Source organism: Gopherus evgoodei, chromosome 15 (assembly GCF_007399415.2).
Source record: "Gopherus evgoodei ecotype Sinaloan lineage chromosome 15, rGopEvg1_v1.p, whole genome shotgun sequence".
Classification (NCBI taxonomy): Eukaryota; Metazoa; Chordata; order Testudines; family Testudinidae; genus Gopherus; species Gopherus evgoodei.
Genome location: NC_044336.1, coordinates 3,653,446 through 3,680,349, shown reverse-complemented (window position 1 = coordinate 3,680,349; position 26,904 = coordinate 3,653,446). Strand labels below are relative to the sequence as shown.

Sequence of the window (26,904 nt, the reverse complement as noted above, 5' to 3'; positions counted from 1 at the left end):
TCCACAGGTTGACTATGCATTTTATGAAGAAATACTTCCTTTTGTTTGTTTTAAACATGCTACCTATTAATTTCATTTGGTGATCCCTAGTTCTTGTGTTATGTGAAGGAGTAACTAACACTTCCTTATTTAATTTCTCCACACCAGTCATGATTTTATAGATCTCTAACACATCCCCCCTTAGTCGTCTCTTTTCCAAGTTGGAAAATCCCAGTCTTATTAATCTCTCTTTATATGGAAGCTGTTCCATGCCCCTATTATTTTTGTTGTCCTTTTCTGAACCTCTTCCAATTCCAATATATCTTTTCTGAGATGGGGTGACAGCATCTGCATGCAGAATTCAAGATGTAGGCGTACCATGCATTTATATAGAGGCAATATTAAATTTTCTGTCTTATTATTTATCCCTTTCTTAATGATTACCAACATTCTATTAGCTTCTTTGACTGCCACTGTACATTGAGTGGATATTTTCAGAGAACTATCCACAATGACTCAAAGATCCCTTTTTTGAGTGGTAACAGCTAATTTACATCCCATCATTTTATATGTGTAGTTGAAATTATGTGCATTACTTTGCATTTATCAACACTGAATTTCATCTGCCATTTTGTTGCCCACTCACCCAGTCTTGTGAGATCCCTTTGTAACTCTTCACAGTCTGTTTTGGATTTAACTATCACGAGTAATTTTGTATCATCTGCAAATTTTGCCACCTCATGGTTTACTCCTTTTTTCAGATCATTATTCACTAGCCTTCATATCTGGAGTCCTGGGTATAATACCATTCTAAATCATAAATATAATGATTTTGGAGGTCTCTGTGTAATCCCTCTCAGACATTTCTCCATGTCACAAAAACAGCAAAAAATGAATCGAGTGAGACCCAGCAATAGTAGGCAGAGAGTACACCTGGTCAAAAACAAAGTGCACTGTTAGTACTGTATAATACTAACCAATGCTAGTACTGTGTTACTTTTTAAACATCAGTATTCACGCAATACTTTTTAATAGAAAAGAGAGAACATAGACCCATCCACTATTGTTATATATTTTGACAAAGTAGGAGCCACTGGATTCAGAGTAGGCAGATAGTCCTTGAACATAAAAAGACCAACACTTCTGAAAGTGGACGCTCCAGACTCTTACTGGCTGTTCCAAACAATATCAGCAATGAAGGGTCAAAGAGAAAAATGCCTCATATTTTCGCTACTAGGTGTGAAGCATCACTTTTAGAATGACTTGTAGCAGCTTCCCAACTTCAAAAAAGTTGAATACAGTTAAAATATACTGTCATTAAATAAAGTGGATTAAAATTTTATTTAAATAACAAACAATGAAGAGAGAGCTATGTTCAGACATTATATATTTTCTCTCTAATCTTCCAGTTATAGTGATCTTCGGTGTCACTGCAGCACCAATAGATAAAATATACAGAAAGGAGTGAGAGTTTGTATTTGAGGGTGTCTCAAGAGATATGTTTTCTTTGGTTCTGAGGGAAATTGGCACAGAAAATGGCAGCAGGAAATAGGAGAGCCATTACCATTGAATGCATCGGTCCTTATCTACAGTAGATGTGGACTTCAATCTTACAGCTAGGTTGTAAAAACACCTTACAACAGAAGTAATATCTTCTTGTCCCTTCACAGCACCAAGCACACTTAGTGCTCAGAAAGTCACAAATAATCAGTAACAAGCCAGGAGGCTTCCCACAATCATAGGCGCTCACACAGAGTTCTTTTACTACAAAGAATGCATTGTGTGTCTACTGGCTGTCAGGGAAGGATTAATCTTGGAATGGCAGAAGGCACCCATTCACATCAGGTAACAGTAATGTCACTGTGGTGTCCTGGATGTACATCAGGTGATTGTGATTTCTGTTTTGACTAGAAATACACACTTGGTAGCAGAAGGGAAAGCAGCAGGTGTTATTTACACGGAAGCTCTCTCTTTGAGCAAAATGTGTTCTCATGATAAAAGATTCACGATAGCAGAAGACGGGCTAAGGGGTGGGGGGTTGAGCTTCTCTGCTAGGCTGGCTGTTACAGCACTGTTTAATGGATTTTTTTTTTTTTAAGAAAGTAATGTATCTGACCAGTTTCACTATTTGCTCCTGACTACAACCCATGAATTACTGTATTTATGATTAATATCATTTTTTCACTGTCCTCCCCCAGTTTTTTTTATGGAGATTTATAAAAATTAATGAAGGCAATAGGAGCAAAGATAGGTTAATGCTAAGTACTTTTACAAAGCCTGCCCTGTGTGCTTTTGTTAGCACATGGTCTTCAGTGTTGTCCCATCCCGTATGGTCATTTCCTCCATTCGTGCAGGTCTTTCACACAGCAAGAGACGAAGACAATTTTTAAAAAAAAATCAGTGAACAGTGTTTGTATTATCACAAAAACAGGTAGGAGACACATGGACTGATGAAGAACCTGAAATTACTTGTAACTAATTCTTTAGTAAATGTCAAGTTGGGGGTGTCCCTTTAAGAATCATGATTGAATGCTAAAAGCAAAAGTATATTTTCCTTTTAACTGTATCTATGGTGGGTTAGGAAAGCACTTTAGCTCTGAAAACCCGACAACCTAATAATGTTAGAGGGTTGTGACTACTGATCTAACCAGACTATGTGCACACTCTTTGTACATAAAGGCAAACAGGTACACCAAGCAGATACATATTTTAAAAACTACTTTAAAAACAAAAGTTTCAGTCCTTCTAAAGTCTTAAATTATCTTCAAATAAAAATGCAAAGAGGTAGCTCACATATGATGCACCAAGCATTCTATCTTTCAAAGTCCTTATGTGCTAGGCCAAGGTTTCCCTAACCATCCTGTCATCCAAGAGGGCTTATAAAAGGAACAGACATTTCTCAGTTAGTCTCTATCGCTATATTACACACACTCTGACAACAGAATCTCCCTCATTCAATCCCCTTTTCAGGCACAAGTCATATTGAAAGCCATATTATTAGATAAGAGGAAAGAGTAAGCCACACAAAGAGAAAGCAGGCACTAAAAGGGAATGTTATTGGCGATTTGCCTCTAAACATACTTCTAAGAGAAGCATCACATGCCCAACTGTGGGCCATTTCAAGTAATTCTGATGAAGGGAAGGATGCACAGAAACAATTCCACCTCTCTCTGCCCTCTTTCTTCTCATCATGTACTCCAACCATATTTATGCTGTTGGCCTACAAACTCACACTGAATTCCTTTTGGAAATCTTCTGTCTAGCTAATCTATTCCAGGATTGCCGCATCAACTTAGTATTTAAATGCTCAATTTCTGTAAACACATTACATATACAGAGCATTATTTTACACAGAGGAAGCAATATGGTTTACTAGTCTTTAAACAACATGAATGCCTCAAGAGAACTCTCTTAGACATACCCAAGACCTTCATTAATCTATTGGAATGGGAAAATATATTGTGCCAATATTTTAAAAGGGTACATGGGGTGACCTGGTTAATTACAGGCCTGTCAGTCTGACATCAATCTCAGACAATATAAAGGAGTTACTGATATGGGACTTGATTAATAAAGAATGAAAGAAGGGTAATGTAATTCATGCCAATCAATATGGAAAACAGAAATATTTTATGGAAAATACATACTGTAATACTAACTTGATATCTTTTATTGGTGACGTTACAAGTTTGGCTGTTAAAGGTATTAGTGCTGACATGATATACTAGACTTCTGTAAGGCATTTGCTGGGTACCACATGACATTTTGATTAAAAAAACTAGAACAATGTAAAATCAACATGGCACACATTACATGGACTAAAAACTGGCTATAACTGATAGGTCTCGAAGTGTAAGTGTAAATGGGGAATCATCACTGAGTGGGTGTGTTTCCAGTAGGATCCCACAGGAATCATTTCTTGGCCCTACATTATTTAACATTTTTATCAATACCCTGGAAGAAAACATAAAATCAGCACTAATAAAGTTTGCTGATGACACAAAAATTGGGGGAGTGGTGAATAATGAAAAAGACAGGTCAGTGTGATCTGGACAGGCTGGTCAGCTGGGAGCAAGCAAATAATGTGTTTTAATCTGTTTAAATGTAACTGTATATATTTAGGAACAAAGAATGTGAGCCATACTTACAGGATGGGAGACTCTATCCTGGGAAGCTGTGACTCTCAAAAAGATTTAAGGGTCATGGTGGATAATCAGCTGAACATAAGCTCACAGTGCGACACTGTGGCCAAGAGAGCCAATACGATCCTGGGATGCATAAGTTGGGGAATCTCAAGCAGAAGTAGAGAGGTTATTCTACCTCTGTACTTGGCACCAGTGTGACCGCTGCTGAAATACTATGTCCAATTCTGGTGCCCACAATTCAAGAAAGATGTTGATAAACTGGAGAGGGTTCCCAGAATAGCCATGAGAATGATTAAAGGATTAGAAAACAGGCTCTGTAGTGACAGACTATTTACTTTAACACAGAGAGGGTTAAGGGGTGACTTAATTATAGTCTGTAAGTGCCTTCAGGGAGACCATATATTTAATAATGGGCTCTTCAATCTAGCAGAGAAAGACATAACATGATCCAATGTCTGGAAGCTGAAGCTAGACAAATTCAGATAGAAAATAAGGCATAACGTGTTTAACAGTGAGGGTAATTATTCATTGGAATAATTTACCAAGGGTCATGGTGGATTCTCCATCACTGGCAATTTTTCAATCAAAACTGGATGTTTTTCTAAAAAATTTGCTCTAGAAATTATTTTGGGGCAGGTCTCTGACCTGTGTTATACAGCAGGTCAGACTGGTTGATCACAATAGTCCCTTCTGGGTTTGGAATCTATGAATCTTAAAAATGCTATTGAAAACAGGCTTTTGGATAAAGTGGGGAGTAGCAGTCCTGCCTATCTCCCTTCCAGAATGAGCTATGATTATGAAGCCATTACAATCCCTCCAATATGCCAGCAACTGATGGCTCAAGGAGACGGTGTGCAGAAGTCCATGCCAGGCTTTTAGCTAACAGCTTTTGACAATTAACTACCATTTTCCAGGTCTCTCTCAGCCTGCTGGAGATGACTGTACCCACATATCTAACTGCTAATTGGCCTTCCTTCTGACTGATATAGCACCAGTGAACCTCTGTTTCCTTCCACTATCAAGGACACAACCAGCTTCTACTTTTCCATTCTCCACATAATTGCCCTAACTTGTAACTCACTGCAGCTGAACCACACAGAGGTAATGAGATTCAACAGACAGACTTTGCTCCAAGTCTGATGTACCTCCTTGATTCTTACAGCAAGCAGGGGAATTATCATTTTCCATGACTCACTGACTGCTCAGTTCTTCATGCTCTTTCACCCTCCGGAAAAGTCAGAGGTCTCAGTTCCTAGGACAGAACTGGCACTCAGTTTGACATTCCACAGCCCCAAAGCAGGCACTACATTTTATGGTAATAATTGCTAATTCAAAGGTCCACCACTGAACTATCCTCCAGGCTCTGACCACTGTGACGCAGAGTGGGCTCCTAACTACTGCAGAGGTGGGCCAACTCTTCCAAAACCAAGTAATTAAAGTCAGGCTCTGATAGGCCAGTAGTTAGGCCACGAGCCTGGAACTCTGGAGATCTAGTTTCAAATCCTTTCTATGCTACAGACTTCCTGTGTGTCCTCAGAGGTCACTTAGTCCCTTCTGTAAAATGGGATAAATAGCATTTCCCTATCTGACAGGAGTTTGTGATGATAAACACATTAAAAACAGTATGAAGCACTCAGATACTAAGGTGATGGGAGCCAGATAGGTACCTGCTATCATATTACGTTAGATTTAGGCACCTGAATATAAGTGTCCACATTTTCAGGAGTGACAAGAATCCACAAATCCCACTGGAGTGAACAGAAGCTGCAGCTGAACGTCTCACAAGTGATAGAACTACTGGTATCAGAGAAGAAAGACCAGAGGTCCTGGCAGCTTAGTGCTTTGTGATACTTGTATGCCAAAACCAGTGAGAAAGAAGAAAACAGTCCTCTCATATCACTATTGCTGCTGGAGCCTTAGGGATTTCTGCAGCAATTCACTATGGCAGGGGTTCTCAAACTGGGGGTCGGGACCCCTTGGGAGTTGCAAGGTTATTACATGGGGGGTTGTGAGCTGTCAACCTCCACCCCGAACCCTGCTTTGCCTGCAGAATGTATAATGGTGTTAAATATATTTAAAAGTGTTTTTAATTTAAAAGGGGAGGGTCACACTCAGAGGCTTGCTATGTGAAAGGGGTCACCAGTACAAAAGTCTGAGAATCACTGCACTAAGGTGTGGCAGGCATCAAAGAGCTGCTCAGCAGAGGGCACAGAGACTTACAGTGAAAACAAATCAGAGACTAGGAAAAGAAGTTAATCAGGGTGCAGAATAACTTAATAAATACAAAGCTATCAAACAACCTCTCTCCCCCGCCATCTCTACCTACCTACAAATAACATCAGTGCAGAATCTCTGTGCTGTAAGACTGCCATGTTAGGGAGATCCCTAAAACTCAGTAGGAGAAACGAAAACAGTAGCTAGAAACAACTTCAGGTAGCACTTGCAATCCAGACTCCAAAGATGATCTCAGCAATATCTCCTTCAAAGAGGAGGTCCCCTTCACCAGGCCAAAGACACTAAACAAAGATGCTTTGCAACCACACCAGCTCTTCATAATCTTCAGCCACAGATATCTTTGGACAATTGAACTGTCATATTCTGAAGAGATGCAAATATCCAGACACAATCCAACAATTTATAAAGAAAGATATTAGTGATGAAGAATGGAAAAGAAAGAGCCTACTGACCCAAAAACTACTGTGAGCTCTGCTCACCCCATCAGGGAACAGAAAAGTATCATATGACCTATGCCCAATTAAGAGCATCCAATTAAGTGTGCTTGAATATCAAGTACATGTGATAAACTGTTACAGACAAGCAACAGACTCAGAATTATTCACAGGGAAATTTTGGGGAAATAATTTTGAACATGGAAATTTAAGAACATTTCTCTTTTGTTCTTGGAAAATTTGCAAAGAGAGATGAAATGTGTCTGATAATTTACCCAGGAAGATTTATTCACTCAGATGTAAGTATCTCACCTATAAAGCAGCTGGCAACCAGTTAATAAAAAGCCAGGAAGAATGCACAAGAAGCTATCTAAGAGCTTTGAGGCACTAGATTCACGAGATTCTGGCCCTAGCCACAAAAGCCCTTTTCACCTTAACAACAACATCCTTGGTACCTCCTTAAACTGCACAAAAAGGAAGGTGCACAGTCACACATGTAAGAGGATCTGAATTTGCTCATGAAGGATTCTGGCCTTAAACTCTATGCCTCTAATCTTGTATCAGCAGAGGAGGCTCACTGTACAACACGAGCCTATTGTTCCACCGGGCAGCCAGCTGCAAAGCCTCTTGGTGAGTCCTCTCAGCTCCCACTGCACTGCCAGAAGCCTACGACAGGCTGAGCCAGTGCAAGGAAAAATCAGAGACCAGATGCTCAGATTCTGCGATGATGAGCAGCAGGTAAAACAGATTGACAGTCCAACAGGTACTTCAGACGGTGGGCTCATGACTTTTACAAGAAGTCACTTAATCCTGACAGCTTTCCAAACTAGCCTGTAATGGTACATGCTCAGACAACCTAGTGACAGAGGGGCCAAAGAGATGGATGTGTGCTAGCTATCTGTGTAAAAGTGCTCATTGAGTCTATGCTCAAGAAAGAATACACTGAAGAATAGTAACAAAGGCACAGTCCTTATACATCTACTCATATCCTAGTACACAAGGATAAACTGTGCAGTGTGAATCTGCTACAAAAATACCAGTACGCTGCAGGAATAATAACCCGTGCCAGAAAGGCTGTACCAAAACCTAAATCACTGCATTCAAAAGTATGCTACTAAATTTGTTCAATGAGCTATTCAGTTCAAACTACAGTATTATAATGAGAGCCAGGTGTAGTGCAGATTGATGCTGTGTAATCATTCCATACACCACCGCGCCAGTCAAAGAATCCTTCCTGTATTTGTTCTATTTGCGTCTGTCTTCAGCAGGGACTGCGTCATACATTACTGTAGATCTTGTGTAATGTGTACCAATAACCAACAAGAACTTGGCTTAGTTGACTGCATTAATTTTACTTGTGAACTAAATCCCATTTGAATGCAGAAGACAGAAGGTGAAAGGGGCCACACTTTACTTTAAGGGTCCATTTATAAATAGTTTAGGAAGAGTGAATACTGGATTGTTATTATAGATTGTTACAGAGTCCAACAGATCAATAAATTGCTTATAATCATGGCTAATAGCCATTTCTAACACCTTCCACCAATGTTTATAATCATCTGTAAGACATACTAGAAATGTCTGTAACATGTATATGTCTATTAATCATTGATTAACCTTTTATAAACTATAAATGCAACCATAACAAAAAGTATCAGGGGGTAGCCATGTTAGTCTGGATCCATGAAAAGCAACAAAGAGTCCTGTGGCACCTTATACACTAACATTTGTATTGGAGCATGAGCTTTTGTGGGTGAATACCAACTTCATCAAACGCATGAGTCTGATGACATGCATCTGACAAAGTGGTTATTCACCCACAAAAGCTCATGCTCCAATACATCTGTTAGTCTATAAGGTGCCACAGGACTCTTTGTTGCTTTTTATAATAAAACGTGGGACCATGGAAGGATTGTGTATTGCCTCACACACCTCATAGCCAAGTAAAGCACCTCATCCATAATACTCACTTTTACCTTTTTGTCAGGCCCCCATCAAGGGCAGCCTCCTTATTCAAGACAACACTTCAGCTTGTGCTTAAATCCTATTGACTTCAATGGAACATAAGCACATGCTTAAAGTTAAGTACATGCTTAAATGGCATAAACTTATGCAAGTGTTTAAGTGAACATAAGAATGGCCCTATCGGGTCACACTACAGGTCCATCTAGTCCAGTAGCCTCTCTTCTGACAGTGGCCAGTGCCAGGTGCCCCAGAGGAAAAGAACAGAATAGGTAATCATCAAGTGATCCATCCCCTGTCGCTCATTCACAGCTTCTGGCAAACAGCCACTGATGGACCTATCCTCCATGAATTTATCTACTTCTTTTTTTAAACCTGTTATGGACTTGGCCTTCACAACATCCAGGTTGACTGTGCATTGTGTGAAGAAATACTTCCTTGTATTTGTTTTAAACCTGCTGCCTATTAATTTCATTTGGCGATCCCTAGTTCTTGTGTTATGAGAACACAACACTTCCTTATCAACTTTCTCTACGCCAGTCATGATTTTATAGACCTCAATCATATCTCCCCTTAGCTGTCTCTTTTCCAAGCTGAAAAGTCCCAGTCTTATTAATCTCTCCTTATACGGAAGCCGTTCCATATAATTTTTGTTGCCCTTTTCTGAACCTTTTCCAATTCCAATACATCTTTTTTGAAATGGGGTGACCGCATCTGCACACAGTATTTAAGATGTGGACATACCATGGATTTATATAGGGGCAACATGATATTTTCTGTCCTATTATCTATCTCTTTCTTAATTATTACCAGCATTCTGTTTGCTTTTTTGACTGCCGCTGCACATTGAGTGGATGTTTTCCGAGAACTACCCACAAAGACTCCAAGATCTCTTTTTTGAGTGGTAACAGCTAATTTAGACCCCATCGTTTTATATGTATAGTGCATTCCTGAATCAGGGTCTTGGCTATCAACACAGCATTTAGATGAATTATACTGTCATTCTAAACAAAACTTTTTTATTGCCAAGAGGCAGAATAATTAGCTGATCAGAAACGCTGCACAGACCTTGCACCCTGCATAATGTAAATACTATGAATTTTGTTTTTCATCAACATAAATCACTTGAATAGATACAGTATTTTTAAAGCTTATCAAAACGATTACATATTATGGTATTTGTCTGCCTTTGCATTATATTATCATGATGACAGTGCTAAGTACTGTACAGCTATGCAGGAAAAAAGCATCATACTATGCCAGAATATCCATACTAAACTCATTAAATAGACACAAGTAATCGTGGCCACAGTTGGGGCTAAACAAACTGCTCATTCTTTCTAGGCTTCATTAAGTGGTAAGGCTTATGATTAAGCCTACAATTTAGTCCTGGACATTTTTAGTAAAAGTCATGGACAGGTCATGGGAAATAAACAAAAATTCATGGCCTGTGGCCTGTCCATGACTTATACTATAAATACCCCTGGCCAAATCTTGGGGGGAGGGGCGCTGCTGGGGGGGGAGCTCCGGGGATTCTGGGGCTGAGGCCAGCAGCACCAGATGCCTGGAATCGGCAACTGCCTGGAGCCAGCTGCTTGAGTGGCCTTGGGATCAGCCACTCTGGCTGCTGCAGAAGTCATAGAGGTTGTGGAAAGTCAAGGAATCCATGACCTGCGTGACAGACACAGTGCCCTACTCATGATCCAATAGCCATGTACAGTAGTAAGAACTACAGTCCATCTTCACTCTAAAATCCTCCACTCTAATCCGTTCCACTAGATCAGTGGTCATGAACCAGTCCATCACGATTGACTGAGCTGCCCAGTGGGAGTCCACACCCCAACTCCCTGCCCAGCCCTGAGCCCCCTCCTAGAGCCAACACCCTGAACCCCCTCCTGCACCCCGAATCCCCTCCTGCATCCCAAACCCCTGCCCCAGCCCTGAGCCCCCCCAAGAAACAGCATCTCATACCCCCTCCTGCACCCTGTACCCCCTCCCACATCCCAATCCCTTGCCCCAGCCCTGACCCCGCTCCCACTATCAGCACCCCAGACCCCTTCTTGCATCCCAACACTCTGCCCCAGCCCAGAGCTCCCTCCCAGAGACAGCATCTCATACCCCCTCCTGCACCTTGTACCCCCTCCCACATCCCAATCCCCTGCCCCAGCCCTGCCCCCCTCCCACTGCCAGCACCCCACACCCCTTCCTGCATCCCAACAGTCAGCCCCAATCCACAGCTCCCTCCTGCACCCAAACACCCTCCCAGAGCCCGCATACCACAACCTCTCCTGCACCCGAACACTCTACCCCAGCCCGGAGCCCCCACCGCACCCAAACTCCCTTGCAGAGCTTGGACCCCTCACCCCCTTCTGCACCCCAACGCCCTGCCCCAGGCTCAGCCGGAGCCTCCTCCCACACTCTAAACCCCTTGTCCCCAGCCCAGAGCCCACACCCCCTCCTGAACCCTAACCCCCTACCCCAGCCCGGTGAAATTGAGTAAGGGTGGGGGAGAGCAAGCAACGGGGGAGAGGGGTGTGGAAGAAGTGGGGGGGGGCTTTGGGGAAGGAGTGGGGCCTCGGGAAAGGGGTGGGGTAGATCCTAGGTTGCACTTAAATTCAGAAAGTGATCTTCTGCGTAAAAAGGTTAGAGACCACTGTATTAGATGCTTCACATTGACATCCTCCAGTCTGGACCTTCCCATAAAGCAGCCACACCAATGTCATCCAGAACAAGAGCAACTAACCTGATTTCTCAGAAGCACCTATGCCTAGCAGCCATGGGCCCTTTATTCAGGGGAAGAGAGTTTTTAAAGAAGAAATCTATAGCATGAATTGTCCATGGGAGATTAACCCAACTAACACCAAAACACTTCAAAAAGTAACCTCCCCACTGCATCCAGCCATTCAATAGGAGCCTGATATTTCAGAAGAGCTGCACCCTCTGCCCTTAAGTTAAAATCCAGGTTCTGTCAGACCAAGTAAGGTCCACAGGGGGGTTCCTCCCCTTCCTCTGCTGACTTCGTTAAGGTGGTGCTGCCCCATGAGATCATGTAGGAGGGGGTGTTCAGGGAGCCAAGCTCCAAACTGGTTAGGGCTTTGTTTTGAAATACATCCCAGTTTGTAATCTCAGTCCAAGTCACTCTGAGTCAGGCTCCTATTTAAAGTGAGTATAACTCTGCCCCCAGATCTTAACAGATTTACCCCAAATTTAGAAAATATTTAGGGTAAAATTCTAGCCCCACTTAAGTCAATGAGAGTTTTGCCGCTGACTCCAATGGATGTTAACCTCCATTTTCTGCACTGAGTAATTGCACAGGGTATTTGGTTAATCAACATCCTCTTCTCTCAACTTTCTGGTCCCTTGAAATGGAGTATAACTCCTGCAGGGATACCCTGACTGACTTCCCCAGTGGGCTAGGAGGTGAGTGTGTGATCCCTCTATCACCACACATAGAGTCTTGGGGTTAGGCTCCTAAATGCCTACAGCCCATATTTTTAAAGGTAATTAGGCACCTAAATACCTTTAAAAATCTGAAGCAAAGTAGCTTTTGAAAATTTTACCCCAGGTCACATACTGAAACTGCCCAAAAAAATCTACTTTCTTTCAAAAACTTGAGCTATTTAGTTACTATTAAAGAAAATGATTGGTTCATTACGGTGAACTGAGCCAGGCACAACACAGCTGTCATTGTGGAAGCTTCCCTGTGTACCTCAAATCTCTTCCTGAAGCATTTACAGCTGGTTTAGTACTGATCTTTCCCCTCCCTCTGGCACCATTCAGCCAGTGCACATAGCTACTGCTCTGCCTCAGAATCACAGAAGCTAAAACTCTGCTCCTAACTCAAGGTTATCTCGGACGCTATTTTTTCACATTGTTCTCCATTTTTTTCAACAAGATGATAGGAAGAGCTCATAGATGGAGAGTGTGGGGGAGGGGATCTAATCTCTGCCCACTGGCAGGAGTAGGAGGACCACATCTAGGCTGCATAAAAATGGACTGGGTTGCAGACATCCTCATATGTAGTAAAGGTATAGCTCACAAAGACTTTAAAAGCCGACAGGCAGCTCTGTCAGATCATTTAGCTCAGTATGGAGAGCACTGCTTGTTGAGAACTGTGGTCTTTGGATGGTGTTCCTCTGCATGAAACTTAAGGGTGACTTCACCCTACACTGTGGAATTCTGAAGGACACATTTGGCCTGTGGAATAAACTTTGGTCACCATTTCTGTAGTGGCGTCTTTGTTTCAGTAGCAGAATTTATACGGATTCTTCCTCCTTCCTGACAAGCCTCAACAGAACAGAAAACCCCATTCATTACCCTTCTCTTCATTTGCATAATAAGAAACCACAATTTCTTACCTGAAAATCCACCAATCCAGCCTGATCAGTTCCCCGATCACAACCTGTCAATCAAGCAGAATACAACTAATAGGCAATTACATTTTGTGGCACCTGTTGGTCACTACTAACCGCTTCCTCTCAGCTTCCCATAAGTTATTTCCAGAGTTCAAAGAAGAAAAAGGTAAAAGAATAATTTGACAACACCAAATTCTGCCCTTTTGGAGGCAGATACAATGGGACAGCCTCCGGATCGGTGGATCCAAGTCACAGAAACCTAAATTTCATGTGAGAAATTAACCTCTCTGTATCTTCAGATCCACCCATCAGGACCAACGGGATGTATACAGCAAAACCCATCAAGACAGGGGAAGTCAGCATTACTGTGCTGAGCCAGCACTGACACATGAAACCAAAAAGCCGAACACCACTCAATCCACAAGACTTGGAGGAGAAGCAGCAACATAATAAATAGAAAACAATCTCAGTCAGAATGGCCCTTGAAAAGTGGGAGCCAGATGGTCTGAAATATCCAATCCAAATCAATCATCCAGCAATCATTCTCATCAAAAGTTAGAAAAACAATTCCCACCCATCTCAGGGACCGAAGAGGCCTCTCCACAGAGGGAAAAGCGCATTTGGAGTCACGTGCCGCAGCTCACCAGTGTGTACAGAAGGCCGGACCTGCGAATCTGGGCAAGGAGTACAATCAAAAGACAAAAGTGTTGTCCTTGAAAAAGAGAACCCAGAAAGGACAAGAATAAATAGCACAAGGATAAAAAGAGATGTTCTCTCAGCTTGTCCAGGCCTCCCACAGCAAGAAACAATCCTGAAACACAATCGAAGATGAGGCAGGTCACACACCTCTCTGAATCTATAAAAATGAGCAAATCCACCCTTCAAACAGACATAGCAGACACATCGTTCCATCTTCACCTTCTGTTAGTTTAACACTGTATCTAACCCAGAACAAGTCCAAATTCACTATGCTCCAGAGAACCAATTATCCTAGCGAACATCCTGGTCTCCAGCCCCCTTCACAACTGCAATGCCCACATCACCAGAGTAGTACTTACTAAAGAGCAACGTGACCAGAGTCACTTGCATAAATATGGAACTTAAGATATCACTGCTTCCAGCAGAAGATTCTTCCATGCTTGACAGGAACCACTATTTCCCAGATAGACTCGAAGACAGAGACCACTGGAGGTAGGTACACTATGAAGACAAGTCACTAGAGATGACCCACTAGGGGAGACTGAATACTTTATGAAGCAGGGTGGAGAGAGGGGCCTGAAAAAAGGAAAGGCTCCAAGGTAGCCTGCTGTGGAAAATCATCAGAGACAGAGACTAACTAGCTGGAAAATTCTGGAATCCTCCAGCCAATGACACAGTCTGTTTGTGCTTAAAAGGGGAGGGAGAGAATAGTCCCAAAGCGTAGGGCATTTTAAAGAAAAGAGAGCTGGACACCTCTATCCCGGTTCTGGGAGGATGATGTTCCTGAGATCTGCTGAAATGTTTCACAGGAGGTTTCTAAATTTTTCACCTACCAGCACTGACTACTTGGGTATCAGAAATATTTTCCTAATTCAGCTGAAACTTGCTCAAAAAGCTCCAAAACAGAGGGAGCTACCAGAGATAGGAACAAACCTCAGGGAATATATTCTGGGGAAGCACTGAGCTAAAGGGAAGGTGCAGCAACATGCAAAGCAGAAGCATATTAAAAACAAAAACACCACCAAAGAGTCCAGGAGCACTATAGACAGCTGGGGAAACATCAGGGACAGTCTCTGAGACTCGCCTTTGGCAAAACTCTTGATATCTGGTAAAGAAACCTGAAGAGGAAAAATTAGGGACATCTTTGCACACTAGCTGAGCTCTGCCACACTTACAGGTTGTGGGTGGGTCACCCATCAATCCAGATTGGTGGATCTGAGGATACAAAGCTAATATTTTCTGTGACATTTTATCATGTTTAATGTCAGAAGCAGTTCTGTTCTCCACTTACATTCAACTTTTACATAAAACTATCCCTGACTATCTTGCTTGGAAATTCAGTGAGATCTAGTCACTAAGTAATTCCCCAAGATATGGATTTTGGTAAAATTACGTTTTTCAGTCTACTACTTTTCATTTTAGTGCTACACAGTGTATCACATTTATATGTCTTTCACAAGTAAACATAGGAACAAGAACTCATCTTTAATGAAAAGCAATAAGCACTGAATACAGAGACAGGAAAATGACAGTGAACAGAACTGGAAATTAGTTATAGGCACAATCTGCTTGTGTATCAGCTATAATTTAAGTGACAGCTCTCTATCCAATCTTGAAAGGCAGTAGCCCCAATTTAAGACAGGAGGAGTCCTAGCTTATTCTTTTTCTAATTTATTAAAACTCATTAAAACAAACCCTTTTACGCTTATTCAAACTACTGGTTTTTTTTTAACAGCCTATAATATAACTGAAGCAATGAAACTACTTTTAAATTAATATTACATGTTAGCAAAATAATTTCAGAATTGTTTCATCAGTGGAGTCTTGATTTTATACTCACATGTGAGGATTTTGGAACGGAACTCCAGACGTATTTAGAGTAAATCTTGCTGTGGATTTGAAAGGTGGATTTGCAAAATTCAACTTCAATGCTTTGCGTTTACCTGGGAGAAATGAACAGAAAGTAACATTTTTGTGGGCAATAAAATATCCTGTTCTGCAAGCATCTGGAATGAACCAGAACAAAAAAAAAAAAAATCCCCAAAACATAAAAAGTAAGGAAAGGGAAATGTATTTCACATTAGCATTAGCACACAATGCTAATGGCAAGAAAAGAGGAATGAAATCAGAATTCATTCCCTAACTCACCCCAATTCACTATATGACTTTGGGTACATTGCTTTGCCTCTCTGCACCTTCATTTTTCCCCATCACTTGACCTCTCTGCACTGCACCTGCGTTTTTCCCTATCTGTAAAATGCACATCTCAAAACTCTCATGTCACAGGAGTGTTGAGATGTCCAGTAACATTTGTAAAGCACTTGAAATCAGTGGATGAAAGAATCTATAAAAGTAGTACAACTATTGTTCTTCCTTGTACATGCCAATATGTGCTCTCCAGCAACTTCCAGACAAAAAACAATACTGAAATGGAGTTAAGGCCGACAGACCACATCACAAAGGGCCAGCTATCTCCATGACATTCTCCACAAACTGCACAGTATTAACTTACTCCCTCAGGACATTGTCCTCACCATCATGGATGTCACTTCCCTATACAACAACGACAGCATACCTGGCTGTTTCAAATATTTACAAGTTAGCGGAGAACACTCAGATATCCACACCAACACACATTGCCAAATTCATCCATTTCAGCCTCACCCACAGCAACTTTCCATTCAACAACGAACACTTTATCCAAACCATGGGAATAGCTGGGGGTGGAGGGGTACAACGACTGCTCCCCAATATGCCAACCTCTTCATGGGCCACCTTGAAGAAGAATTCCAAGACAAATGCACAACGAAACCAACAATATACCTGAAATACATTGATGATATTTGCATCCTCTGGACCAACAGGTTAAACTCCTTTATGGATTTCCACCACAATTTAAAACAATCACCACTCCATCCATTAAATTCTCTGTGGAGCACTGCCACACTAGCATCAGCTTCCTCAACATCACGATCAGCTTCAGCAACAGAACCCTACAGACAACCATATACAAGAAACCCATGGATCACCACACCTACCTTCACAGATCCAAACACACTAAGAAATCTGTTGTGTCTACAGCTAGGCACTCAGATACCATAGAATATGCTCTGAAGAGAAAATCCAAGATCTACACCTTAACATACTTAAAACTGTCTTCACCAAAGAAGGACACTCCACCAGAGAAGTAGATTTCATCATGGAATGGGCCACCCAAATACCCTAACAGGCCCTGCTTCAATACAGAAATAAAATCCGCTCTGATCACACAGCCCTCGTTATCACCTGCTACTCCACACAGGAAATCATACAGGGTATCACCAAACAATAACAACCTATACTTGATGGGGACCCCATCCTGAAAGAAATATTTCCTGAACCCTCATTTCTGACCTTCAAACAACCCCTCCCCCCAAACCTCTCCAAGCTCATCATCTCATCATCAAGCAAGCTCCCCATAAAGCAGGAACACCAACCCAAAACGGCACCAGACCCTGCCAGAACAGATGCAAAACCTGCAGACATATCTCCACTGCTAAAATGATCAACATCCCCCACAAAACACCTTTTGAGATCCACGGGTCCTATGCATGCCTAGCACATGTGGTAGCCTAGCACATACCTTATTCAGGGCACTAGATGCCCCAATAACAACTACACTGCTACCTTGATATAATGCCACCCGATATAACAAGAATTTGGATATAACATGGTAAAGCAGTGCTCGGGGGGGGGGGTGGCTGTGCACTCTGGTGGATCAAAGCAAATTCAATATAACATGGTTTCACCTATAACACAGTAAGATTTTTTGGCTCCCAAGGACAGCGTTATATCAAGGTAGAGGTGTACGTGGGTGAAACCAGACAACCACTACGCTCTCACATGAACCTGCAGGAAAATGATAAAAGACAAAAAACACCCTATCAACTGTGGGCGAACATTTTTCACAAAGTGATCACTGACCTATAAGTCCTCATCCTCAAAGTAAACCTGCACATGTTCAAAAACTGAGCTTGTAAACTTAAATTCATCATTCTGCTAGACACTAACAATCATGGACTGAACAAAGACACTGGATTTGTGATTTATTACAACAATCTGTAACTCACTAACCCCTCTCTTTGTCCTATGACTGCAGAGGTGTTAATGGCCACTCTACTTTGAATCTAATAAATTTATTTGAGCAAAAGTTTTCATGGGCTACAGCCCACTTCATCAGATGCATAGAATGGAACACATAGTGAGGAGATATATATACATACAGAGAACATGAAAAGGCAGGAGTTCCCCTACCAACTCTAAGACGCTAATTAATTAAGATGAGCTATTGTCAGCAGGAGAAAAAAAACTTTTGTAGTGATAATCAAGATAGCCCATTTAAGACAGTTTGACAAGAAGGTGTGAGGATACTTAACATGGGAAAATAGATTCAATGTGTGTAATGGTTCTATTTCACTATCACTTTATTACTACAAAAGTTTTTTTTCTCCTGCTGACAACAACTCATCTTTATTAATTAGCTTCTGAGAGTTGGTAGAGGAACTCTCACCTTTCCACGTTCTCTGTATGTACATATATCTCCCCACTATATGTTCCATTCTATGCATCCAATGAAGTGGGCTGTAGCCCACAAAAGCTTAGGCTCAAATAAATTTGTTAGTTTCTAAGGTACCACAAGTACTTCTGTTCTTTTTGCAGCTACAGACTAACACGGCTGAGGCTCTGAAATCTACTTTGAATGGTCTCTTACAATATGTGCTAATTACGTATATTAAACAATCTGTTCCACCTTGCATTTAGCTGCGATGCTGGGAGGAACTTTCCCAGACATACAGAAGAGCTGTGCGCGTCTGGAAAGCTTAAGGAACAAGGAGTACTTGTGACACCTTAGAGACTAACAAATGTATTTGGGCATAAGTTTTCATGGGCTAAAACCCTATTCATCGGATGCATACAGTGGCCAATAGAGTAGGAAAATATATATAAACAGAGAACACGAAAAAATGGGTGTTGTTGCCATACCAACTCTAACGATACTAATCAATTAAGGTGAGTTATTATCAGCAGGAGAAAAAAAACTTTTGTAGTGATAATCAGGATGACCCATTTCAACAGTTGACAAGGTCTGAATAACAGTAGGGGAAAAATTAGCATGGGGAAACAGTTTTTACTTTGTGTAATGATCCATCCACTCTCAGGGTATGTCTACATCTACAATTTTGCAGCGCTGGTTGTTACAGCTGTATTAGTACAGCTGTATAGGGCCAGCGCTGCAGAGTGGCCACACTTACAGCAACCAGCGCTGCAAGTGGTGTTAGATGTGGCCACACTGCAGCGCTGTTGGGCGGCTTCAAGGGGGGTTCGGGGAACGCGAGAGCAAACCGGGGAAGGAGACCATCTTCGCCGCGGTTTGCTCTCGCGTTCCCCGAACCCCCCTGCAAACCGCAGGGAAGGAGACCTGCTTGCTCGGGGATTCAGGGAACGCGAGAGCAAACCGCAGGGAAGGAGACCTGCTTGCTCGGGGATTCGGGGAACGCGAGAGCAAACCGCAGGGAAGGAGACCTGCTTGCACGGGGGTTCGGGGAACGCGAGAGCAAACCGGGGAAGGAGACCAGCTTCGCCGCGGTTTGCTCTCGCGTTCCCCGAACCCCCCTGCAAACCGCAGGGAAGGAGACCTGCTTGCACGGGGGTTCGGGGAACGCGAGAGCAAACCGGGGAAGGAGACCTGCTTGATTACCAGAGGCTTCCTCAGGTATGCTGGGATACCTGCTTATTCCACGGAGGTCAAGAAAAGCGCTGGTAAGTGTCTACACTTGATTACCAGCGCTGGATCACCAGCGCTGGATCCTCTACACCCGAGACAAAACGGGAGTACGGCCAGCGCTGCAAACAGGGAGTTGCAGCGCTGGTGATGCCCTGCAGATGTGTACACCTCCTAAGTTGTAGCGCTGTAACCCCCTCACCAGCGCTGCAACTTTGTGATGTAGACAAGTCCTCAGTCTTTATTCAAGCCTACTTTAATGGCGTCCAGTTTGCAAATTAATTCCAGTTCTGCAGTTTCTCCTTGGAGTCTGTTTTTGAAGTTTTTTTGTTGAAGAATTGAGACTTTTAGGTCCGTAATTGAGTGACCAGAGAGGCTGAAGTGCATAGAGACTGTCCGGTTAGGCCAGTGTACATGGCAGAGGGGCATTGCTGGCACATGATGGCATATATCACATTGGTAGATGTGCAGGTGAACGAGCCTCTGATGGTGTGGCTGATGTGATTAGGTCCTATGATGGCGTCTCTTGAATAGATAAGAGGACAGAGTTGGCAATGGGCTTTGTTGCAAGGATAGGTTCCTGGGTTAGCGTTTTTGTTGTGTGGTTGCTGGTATTTGCTTCAGGTTGGAGGACTGTCTATAAGCGAGGACTGGCCTGTCTCCCAAGATCTGTGAGAGTGAGGGATTGTCCTTAAGGATACGTTGTAGATCCTTGATGATGCACTGGAGAGGTTTTAGTTGGGGGCTGAAGGTGACGGCTAGTGGCATTCCGTTACTTTCTTTGTTGGGTCTGTCCTGGAGTAGGTGACTTCTGGGTATTCTTCTGGCTCTATCATCTGTTTCTTCACTTTAGCTGGTGGGTATTGTAGTTTTAAGAATGCTTGATACAGATCTTATAGGTGTTTGTCTCTGTCTGAAGGATTGGAGCAAATGTGGTTGTATCTTAGAGCTTGGCTGTAGACAATGGATCGTGTGATCTGGTCTGGATGAAAGCTGGAGGCATGCAGGTAAGTATAGTGGTCAGTGGGTTTCTGGCATAGGGTGGTGTTTATGAGACCATCGCTTATTAGCACTGTAATGTCCAAGATGTGGATCTCTTGTGCGGACTGCTCCAGGCTGAGGTTGACGGTGCGGTGGAAATTGTTGAAATCTTGGTGGAATTCCTCAAGGGCCTCTTTTCCATGGGTCCAGATGATGAAGATGTCATCAGTGTAGTATAAGTAGAGTAGGAGCATTAGGGGACGAAAGCTGAGGAAGCATTGTTCTAAGTCAGCCATAAAAATGTTGGCATCCTGTGGGGCATGCGGGTACTCATAGAAATGCCGCTGACTTGAAGGTATACATTGTCCTCAAGTGTGAAAGAGTTGTGGGTGAGGACAAAGTCACAAAGTTCAGCCACCAGGTTTGCTGTGACTTTACTGATCCTGACAGATTGTAGTCCATCTTTGTGTGGAATGTTGGTGTAGAGGGCTTCTACATCCATAGTGGCCAGGATGGTGTTTTCTGGAAGATCACCAATGGATTATAGTTTCCTCAGGAAGTCAGTGGTGTCTTCAAGATAGCTAGGAGTGCTGGCAGCATAGGGCCTGAGGAGACAGTCTTCATAGCCAGACAATCCTTCTGTCAGGGTGCCAATGCCTGAGATGACGGGGCATCCAGGATTTCCAGGTTTCTGGATCTTGGGTAGCAGATAGAATAATGCTGGTCGGAGTTCTAGGGATGTGTGTGTGCTTTTTCAGGGAGTTTCTTGAGCAAATGGTGTAGTTTCTTTTGGTAATCCTCAGTGGGGTCAGAGGGTAATGGCCTATAGAATGTGGTGTTAAAGAGTTGCCTAGCAGCCTCTCCTTCACATTGCGACCTATTAATGATGACGACACCACCTCAACCTTTTTTATTATGATGTCAGAGTTGTTCCTGAGGCTGCGGATGGCATTGTGTTCTGCAGAGCTGAGGTTATGGGGCAACTGATGCTGCTTTTCCACAATTTCAGCCCGTGAACGTTGGTGGAATCATTCTATGTAGAAGTCCAGTCTGTTGTTTCAACCTTCAGGAGTAGTCCATGCAGAAGCCTTCTTTTTGTAGTGTTGGTAGAAAAGTTTCTGTGGATTAGTGTGCTGTTCAGAGGTATGTTGGAAATATTCCTTGAGTCGGAGACGTCAAATGTATGATTCCAGGTCACCGCAGAACTGCATCATGTTCTTGGGGGTTGAGGGGCAGGAGAGGCCCCGAGATAGGACAGACTCTTCTGCCGGGTAATATTGTTGAGTGAGTTAAGAGAATCACTGTTGTGGCCCCTTGTGGCATGTAGTAATTTAGATAGTTTAGTGTCCTTTCTGCTTTTTCTTATCCTGAAGGACAATACCTCACTTTCACATATCCTGGGAGACAGGCCAGTCCTTACTTACAGACAGCCCCCCAACCTGAAGCAAATACCAGCAACCACACAACAAAAACGCTAACCCAGGAACCTATCCTTGCAACAAAGCCCATTGCCAACTCTGTCCACTTATCTATTCAAGAGACGCCATCATAGGACCTAATCACATCAGCCACACCATCAAAGGCTCGTTCACCTGCACATCTACCAATGTGATATATGCCATCATGTGCCAGCAATGCCCCTCTGCCATATACACTGGCCAAACTGGACAGTCTCTATGCACTTCAGCCTCTCTGATCACTCAATTACGGACCTAAAAGTCTCAATTCTTCAACAAAAAAACTTCAAAAACAGACTCCAAGGAGAAACTGCAGAACTGGAATTAATTTGCAGACTGCACACCATTAAAGTAGGCTAGAATAAAGACTGGGAGTGGATGGGTCATTACACAAAGTAAAAACTGTTTCCCCCATGCTAATGTTGCCCCTACTTTGACTCACACCTTCTTGTCAACTGTTTGAAATGGGCCATCCTGATTCTCACTACAAAAGTTTTTTTTCTCCTGATGCTAATAACTCACCTTAATTGATTAGTCTCAGAGTTGGTATGGCAACAACACCCATTTTTTCATGTTCTCTGTGTATATATATCTTCCTACTGTATTTTCCACTGCATGCATCCGATGAAGAGGATTTTAGCCCATGAAAGCTTACGCCCAAATAAATGTATTAGTCTCTAAGGTGCCACTAGTACTCCTCGTTCTTTTTGCTGATACAGACTAACACTGCCACCACTCTGAAATCTGGAAAGCGTGTCTCTCTCACCAACAGAAGTTAGTCCAATAAAAGACATTACCTCACCCATCTTGTCTCGCTAATATCCTGGGACCAACATAATTACAACTACACTACATAGTACCACATCAGTAATTTAAGAGCATAAAACATTACAATGATGGTGTAATTATTCCAAACACAAGCATTACAGAGTCGGGACATTAAAATTAAAGGTTAAAGTTAAAAGAAATTCAACATTTTACATTTGGAAATGTGCACTTAGGACACCCAAACAACCTTAACTCTATCCTGCACTGACCCCATTCAACACCCATTCAATTACAATAATGCATTTTAGTGTTTGTGGTCTACAATTGTATTAGGCAGATTTTTAAAGACATATTAAGTTGATTTAAAAAAAAATCCTTCCCTCCTGGTGTCACTACAGGGCAGAGATAAGGATGTTTGGGTGTCTTTATCTGTGCATTCTCACACCTTAACTTGCTTGGATTTCTTTTAAGTTCAGTCTTAACTCTGACTTTTCTGGCTCTGTAAGGCTTTGTTTTGGAATAGTTGCCACATCTCTGTAATGTTTTTACCCTTAGTTACTTATGTATACTTCTAACCTTAACCCCATTTTAATGAAGAATTTGTCTGGAAATGTCTGTGTTTTTCAAATTACTAAAGATGTCATGTATGAACTCCAAACAAGGCACTCAAAGGGAATGCTGCCATGTGCAAGTACTAATATTCTAAAAAGTTGTAGTATCAACCTGAAATCAATTTTCTATTTTAGGGACTTTTAGGGACAAATTCACTGGGCAGATTCACACAGTGTATCAGTCTGTCAAACTGGATTTATAATGGCTTTGCATCATCTGACCAGCGGAGAACGAGGGAGGGAGAAAGAATGGGGTTGTAAAGACAGAGAAGGGAGGGGGACATAGGCATGTGTGTAGGCCTGGGCAAGAGTAGGGCAGTTAGGGAAGGAGGCTGTATTAAGTAGCCTGTGCTACATGATAGGGAGATGGGGGTGCCCAGTTCCTGAGTCCCAGTGTCTGTATGCTTGAAAGGCTGCTTCTCTGCTCCAGTCCCAACTCCCCTAATAGTGCTACCTCAGTGTGCAATGCGGTCTAGGGAGCAGTGCTGTGGGGAGCCTAACAGTAAAGGATTTCTTTTTGTGCGATGAAGAGTCAGAGCAAGCAGAACCTAGAATTGATCTCTCAATCCCCAAGAAGATATGTCTGTGTGAGCTTACAGAAATCTTGTCACATTTGGTGATGAAAAAATTACTAAGTGGGACCTGTACGTAACCGTATATCCCTCTTTCTAATGCCCACTATTTTAAAACACCTCTCTATTCCCAACAACTATCTAAAATGTTTCTTTTGGCTTTTAGGGAGCCTTTCATTCATATTCCTAATTTGTCCATATTCAAGGTAGCAAAATGAATAAATGGTTCCAATTAACTGGATTTCAGTTAATTTAATAACACTGCATTTCCAAATCTTTGCTCTTAATAAAAGAGAGTCATTTTCACACTTACTTGATTCTGCTGAAAAAGTGTCCAAGTGGACGTCTGTAAATTAAGGCAGAGAATAATTTACACTGAGCTCACATACACCCCAGTCTGTAAATCTCTCAAGGGGCTTGGCTGGAGTGTACTTTATTATATACAGTACTTGACAAAGAATGCATTTTAAATTTTCTAGAAGCTTTATCATTTTTCATTAAGGGATGAGGACTCTCTTATAAGGGGGCCGTCCTCAGTAAATATGCAGGGTGACTTAGGGACAAAATAATATGAGGTTTGATGTAAGTTACTTAATATGGAAAGTCAAGAATGCTGATTTAAACACAAAACTCAATGTAGACTTTTACACTGACATCTTCTTTGGGAGGGGATTGTTTCTCTCTAAGGAGTGCAAAACAGTACACCTAGGCTTTTTACCTTATACTTTTTTCACACATTAAAATTTAACAAATAAACCTTCTGCTGTCACAAAAACCAAAGGCATGGTGCAATCTCATCTGTGTGCTTTGAAAAGGGAGTAAGAAGCAACATGAGAGAAAGGGTGGCTCCAGAAGCTCCAGGTAGCAGTCCCTCACCAAGGTCAGGCAGGGAGTACAAGGTGCCTCTCCTGGAGGCATGAGGCCTCTAAATTTGGGTCCATCTCTCTCTGTATTGTATTGCAGATGTCCTAGGGAGGCGATAATTTTCTGCACTGCTTGGATGGCGTTAACTTTCTTGATCAGCACTTGATGCATCTTCCAGAAATTCTTTACCATACTTCAGAGGGCACCGCATAACATCCTGCATTATGAGGTATATCTGTATAATGGACTTCAATTGACAGAGCCTATTTAACTCAATGCAAGCTAATCCAAGGCAGTACATCCACACTCATAATGCATTTATATTTCAAACCAGAATAAGCTCTTCCAATAAGCATTTTAATACTCATATCATTGCATCTGCAATAGCGGGGTTTAACTATGCCAGCATAATTAAAGCTGCAAAACTTGAGTGTAGAGACAAAGTCTGAGACTCTAATCCTGGTCTACACTAAGAACTTACATTGGAATGTTCACCCTGAGGCCAGGTCCACACTACAGCGTTAAATCGATTTAACGCTGTACCCGTCCACACTACAAGGCACTTAAAATCGATTTTAAGGGCTCTTAAAATAGATTTCTGTACTCCAGCTAAACGAAAGGAGTATCCCTAAAATCGATATTACTAAATCGATTTAGGGTTAGTGTGGACGGAAATCGAAGTTATTGGTCCCATTCTTTTACTGAGCTACCCAGAGTGCACCGCTCCGGAAATCGATGGTAGCCTGGGACCATGGACGCACACCACCGAAGTAATGTGCCCTAGTGTGGACGCGTAAAATCGATTTTATTAATTTCGATTTTACTCTGTAGTGTGGACGTGGCCTGAGAAACATAGCTGTCCCGACCTAACTTCAGGTGTAGACCTCTTGGGAAGGTGGAGGTGGATTACTTACATCAGTGGCTCTCAGCCTTTCCAGACTAGTGTACCCTTTCAGGAGTCTGATTTGTCTTGCGTACCCCCAAGTTTCACCTCACTTAAAAACTACTTGCTTACAAAATCAGACATAAAAATACAAAAATGTGGAAGCACACTATTACTGAAAAATTGCTTCCTTTCTAATTTTTACCATATAATTATAAAATAAATCCACTGGTATACAAATATTGTACTTACATTTCAGTGTATAGTATATGGAGCAGTATAAACAAGTAATTGTCTGTATAAAATTTTAGTTTGTACTGACTTTGCTAGTACTTTTTACGTGGCCTGTTGCAAAAGTAGGCAAATAGCTAAATGAGCTGATGTATCCCCTGGAAGACATCTGCATACCCCCAGGGGTACACGTGCCCCTTGTTGAGAACCACTGACCTACACTGATGGGAGAAGCCCTCCTGTCAGCATAAGTATTGTCTACACTAAAGTGCTACAGCAGCAAACCTGCAGCAGAGCAGCTGTGACGCTGTAGCAATTTAAATATAGCTATGCCCTAAGCTCTGACCAAGGATTCTCTCTGACTATGGTCATGCCAATCATACAAAATTTTGCTGACCAAAGTTATGTCGGCATAGAGCCAAGGCAGGTATTACATAGCTTTTGTACGTATGCACACTTTACTCCTTGTGTCGTTGATGCACATTCTCACCAAGAGCAGAGCACCGGGGGTAAGTATCGCACTGTGCAACTAGCCACCATCCCGAGCAGGCTGTTTTGGAAGGGATACAAACCCTCCTGCTTCAGGGTTTAAATCAACTCTACTAGGGTTTAGGATGAGCACTTCATGATGGCAGACTACACCATAGCTGCCTACTGTGGGATTTCTGGTACTGGCCATTCTCGAGTCTGGCAATTGCCACAGGCTTATCCCCCTTTATAGCTATAGGAGGGAACTGAGGTTTCCACAGAATTTCCATGAGTGCTATCTGCAGTTTAACCTGCCAAATAGACATACTTGATGTCACTCCATTGTCTAACTGACCTCATGGTTATAAAACTTTTTATGGCTATAAGTTCTCCCTTTTAAAACGTAACAGAGAATATAGCCCTCATTCTCAGTAGCAGCCCTGGGGACTTCAGATGTTTAAAAGTCAACGTATGTATTACTAATAACGTCATCATACAT

General features: G+C 42.3%; 1 protein-coding gene across 9 annotated transcripts in view; it reads right to left on the bottom strand.

The window, feature by feature from the left end:
* Nucleotides 1–26,904, bottom strand: part of MAP2K4 (mitogen-activated protein kinase kinase 4) — a 187,177-nt gene that overhangs the window by 89,373 nt on the left and 70,900 nt on the right. For 5 of the 9 annotated variants that reach the window (XM_030534445.1, XM_030534448.1, XM_030534447.1 and 2 more), the window contains 2 exons: nucleotides 24,273–24,305; nucleotides 15,650–15,752 (listed from right to left, as the gene is read on the bottom strand). In XM_030534445.1, the coding sequence (XP_030390305.1) occupies nucleotides 15,650–15,752; nucleotides 24,273–24,305 (136 nt within the window). The remainder of the gene's footprint in view (nucleotides 1–15,649; nucleotides 15,753–24,272; nucleotides 24,306–26,904) is intronic. The other 4 variants (XM_030534446.1, XM_030534449.1, XM_030534453.1 and 1 more) reach the window with 1 other exon arrangement.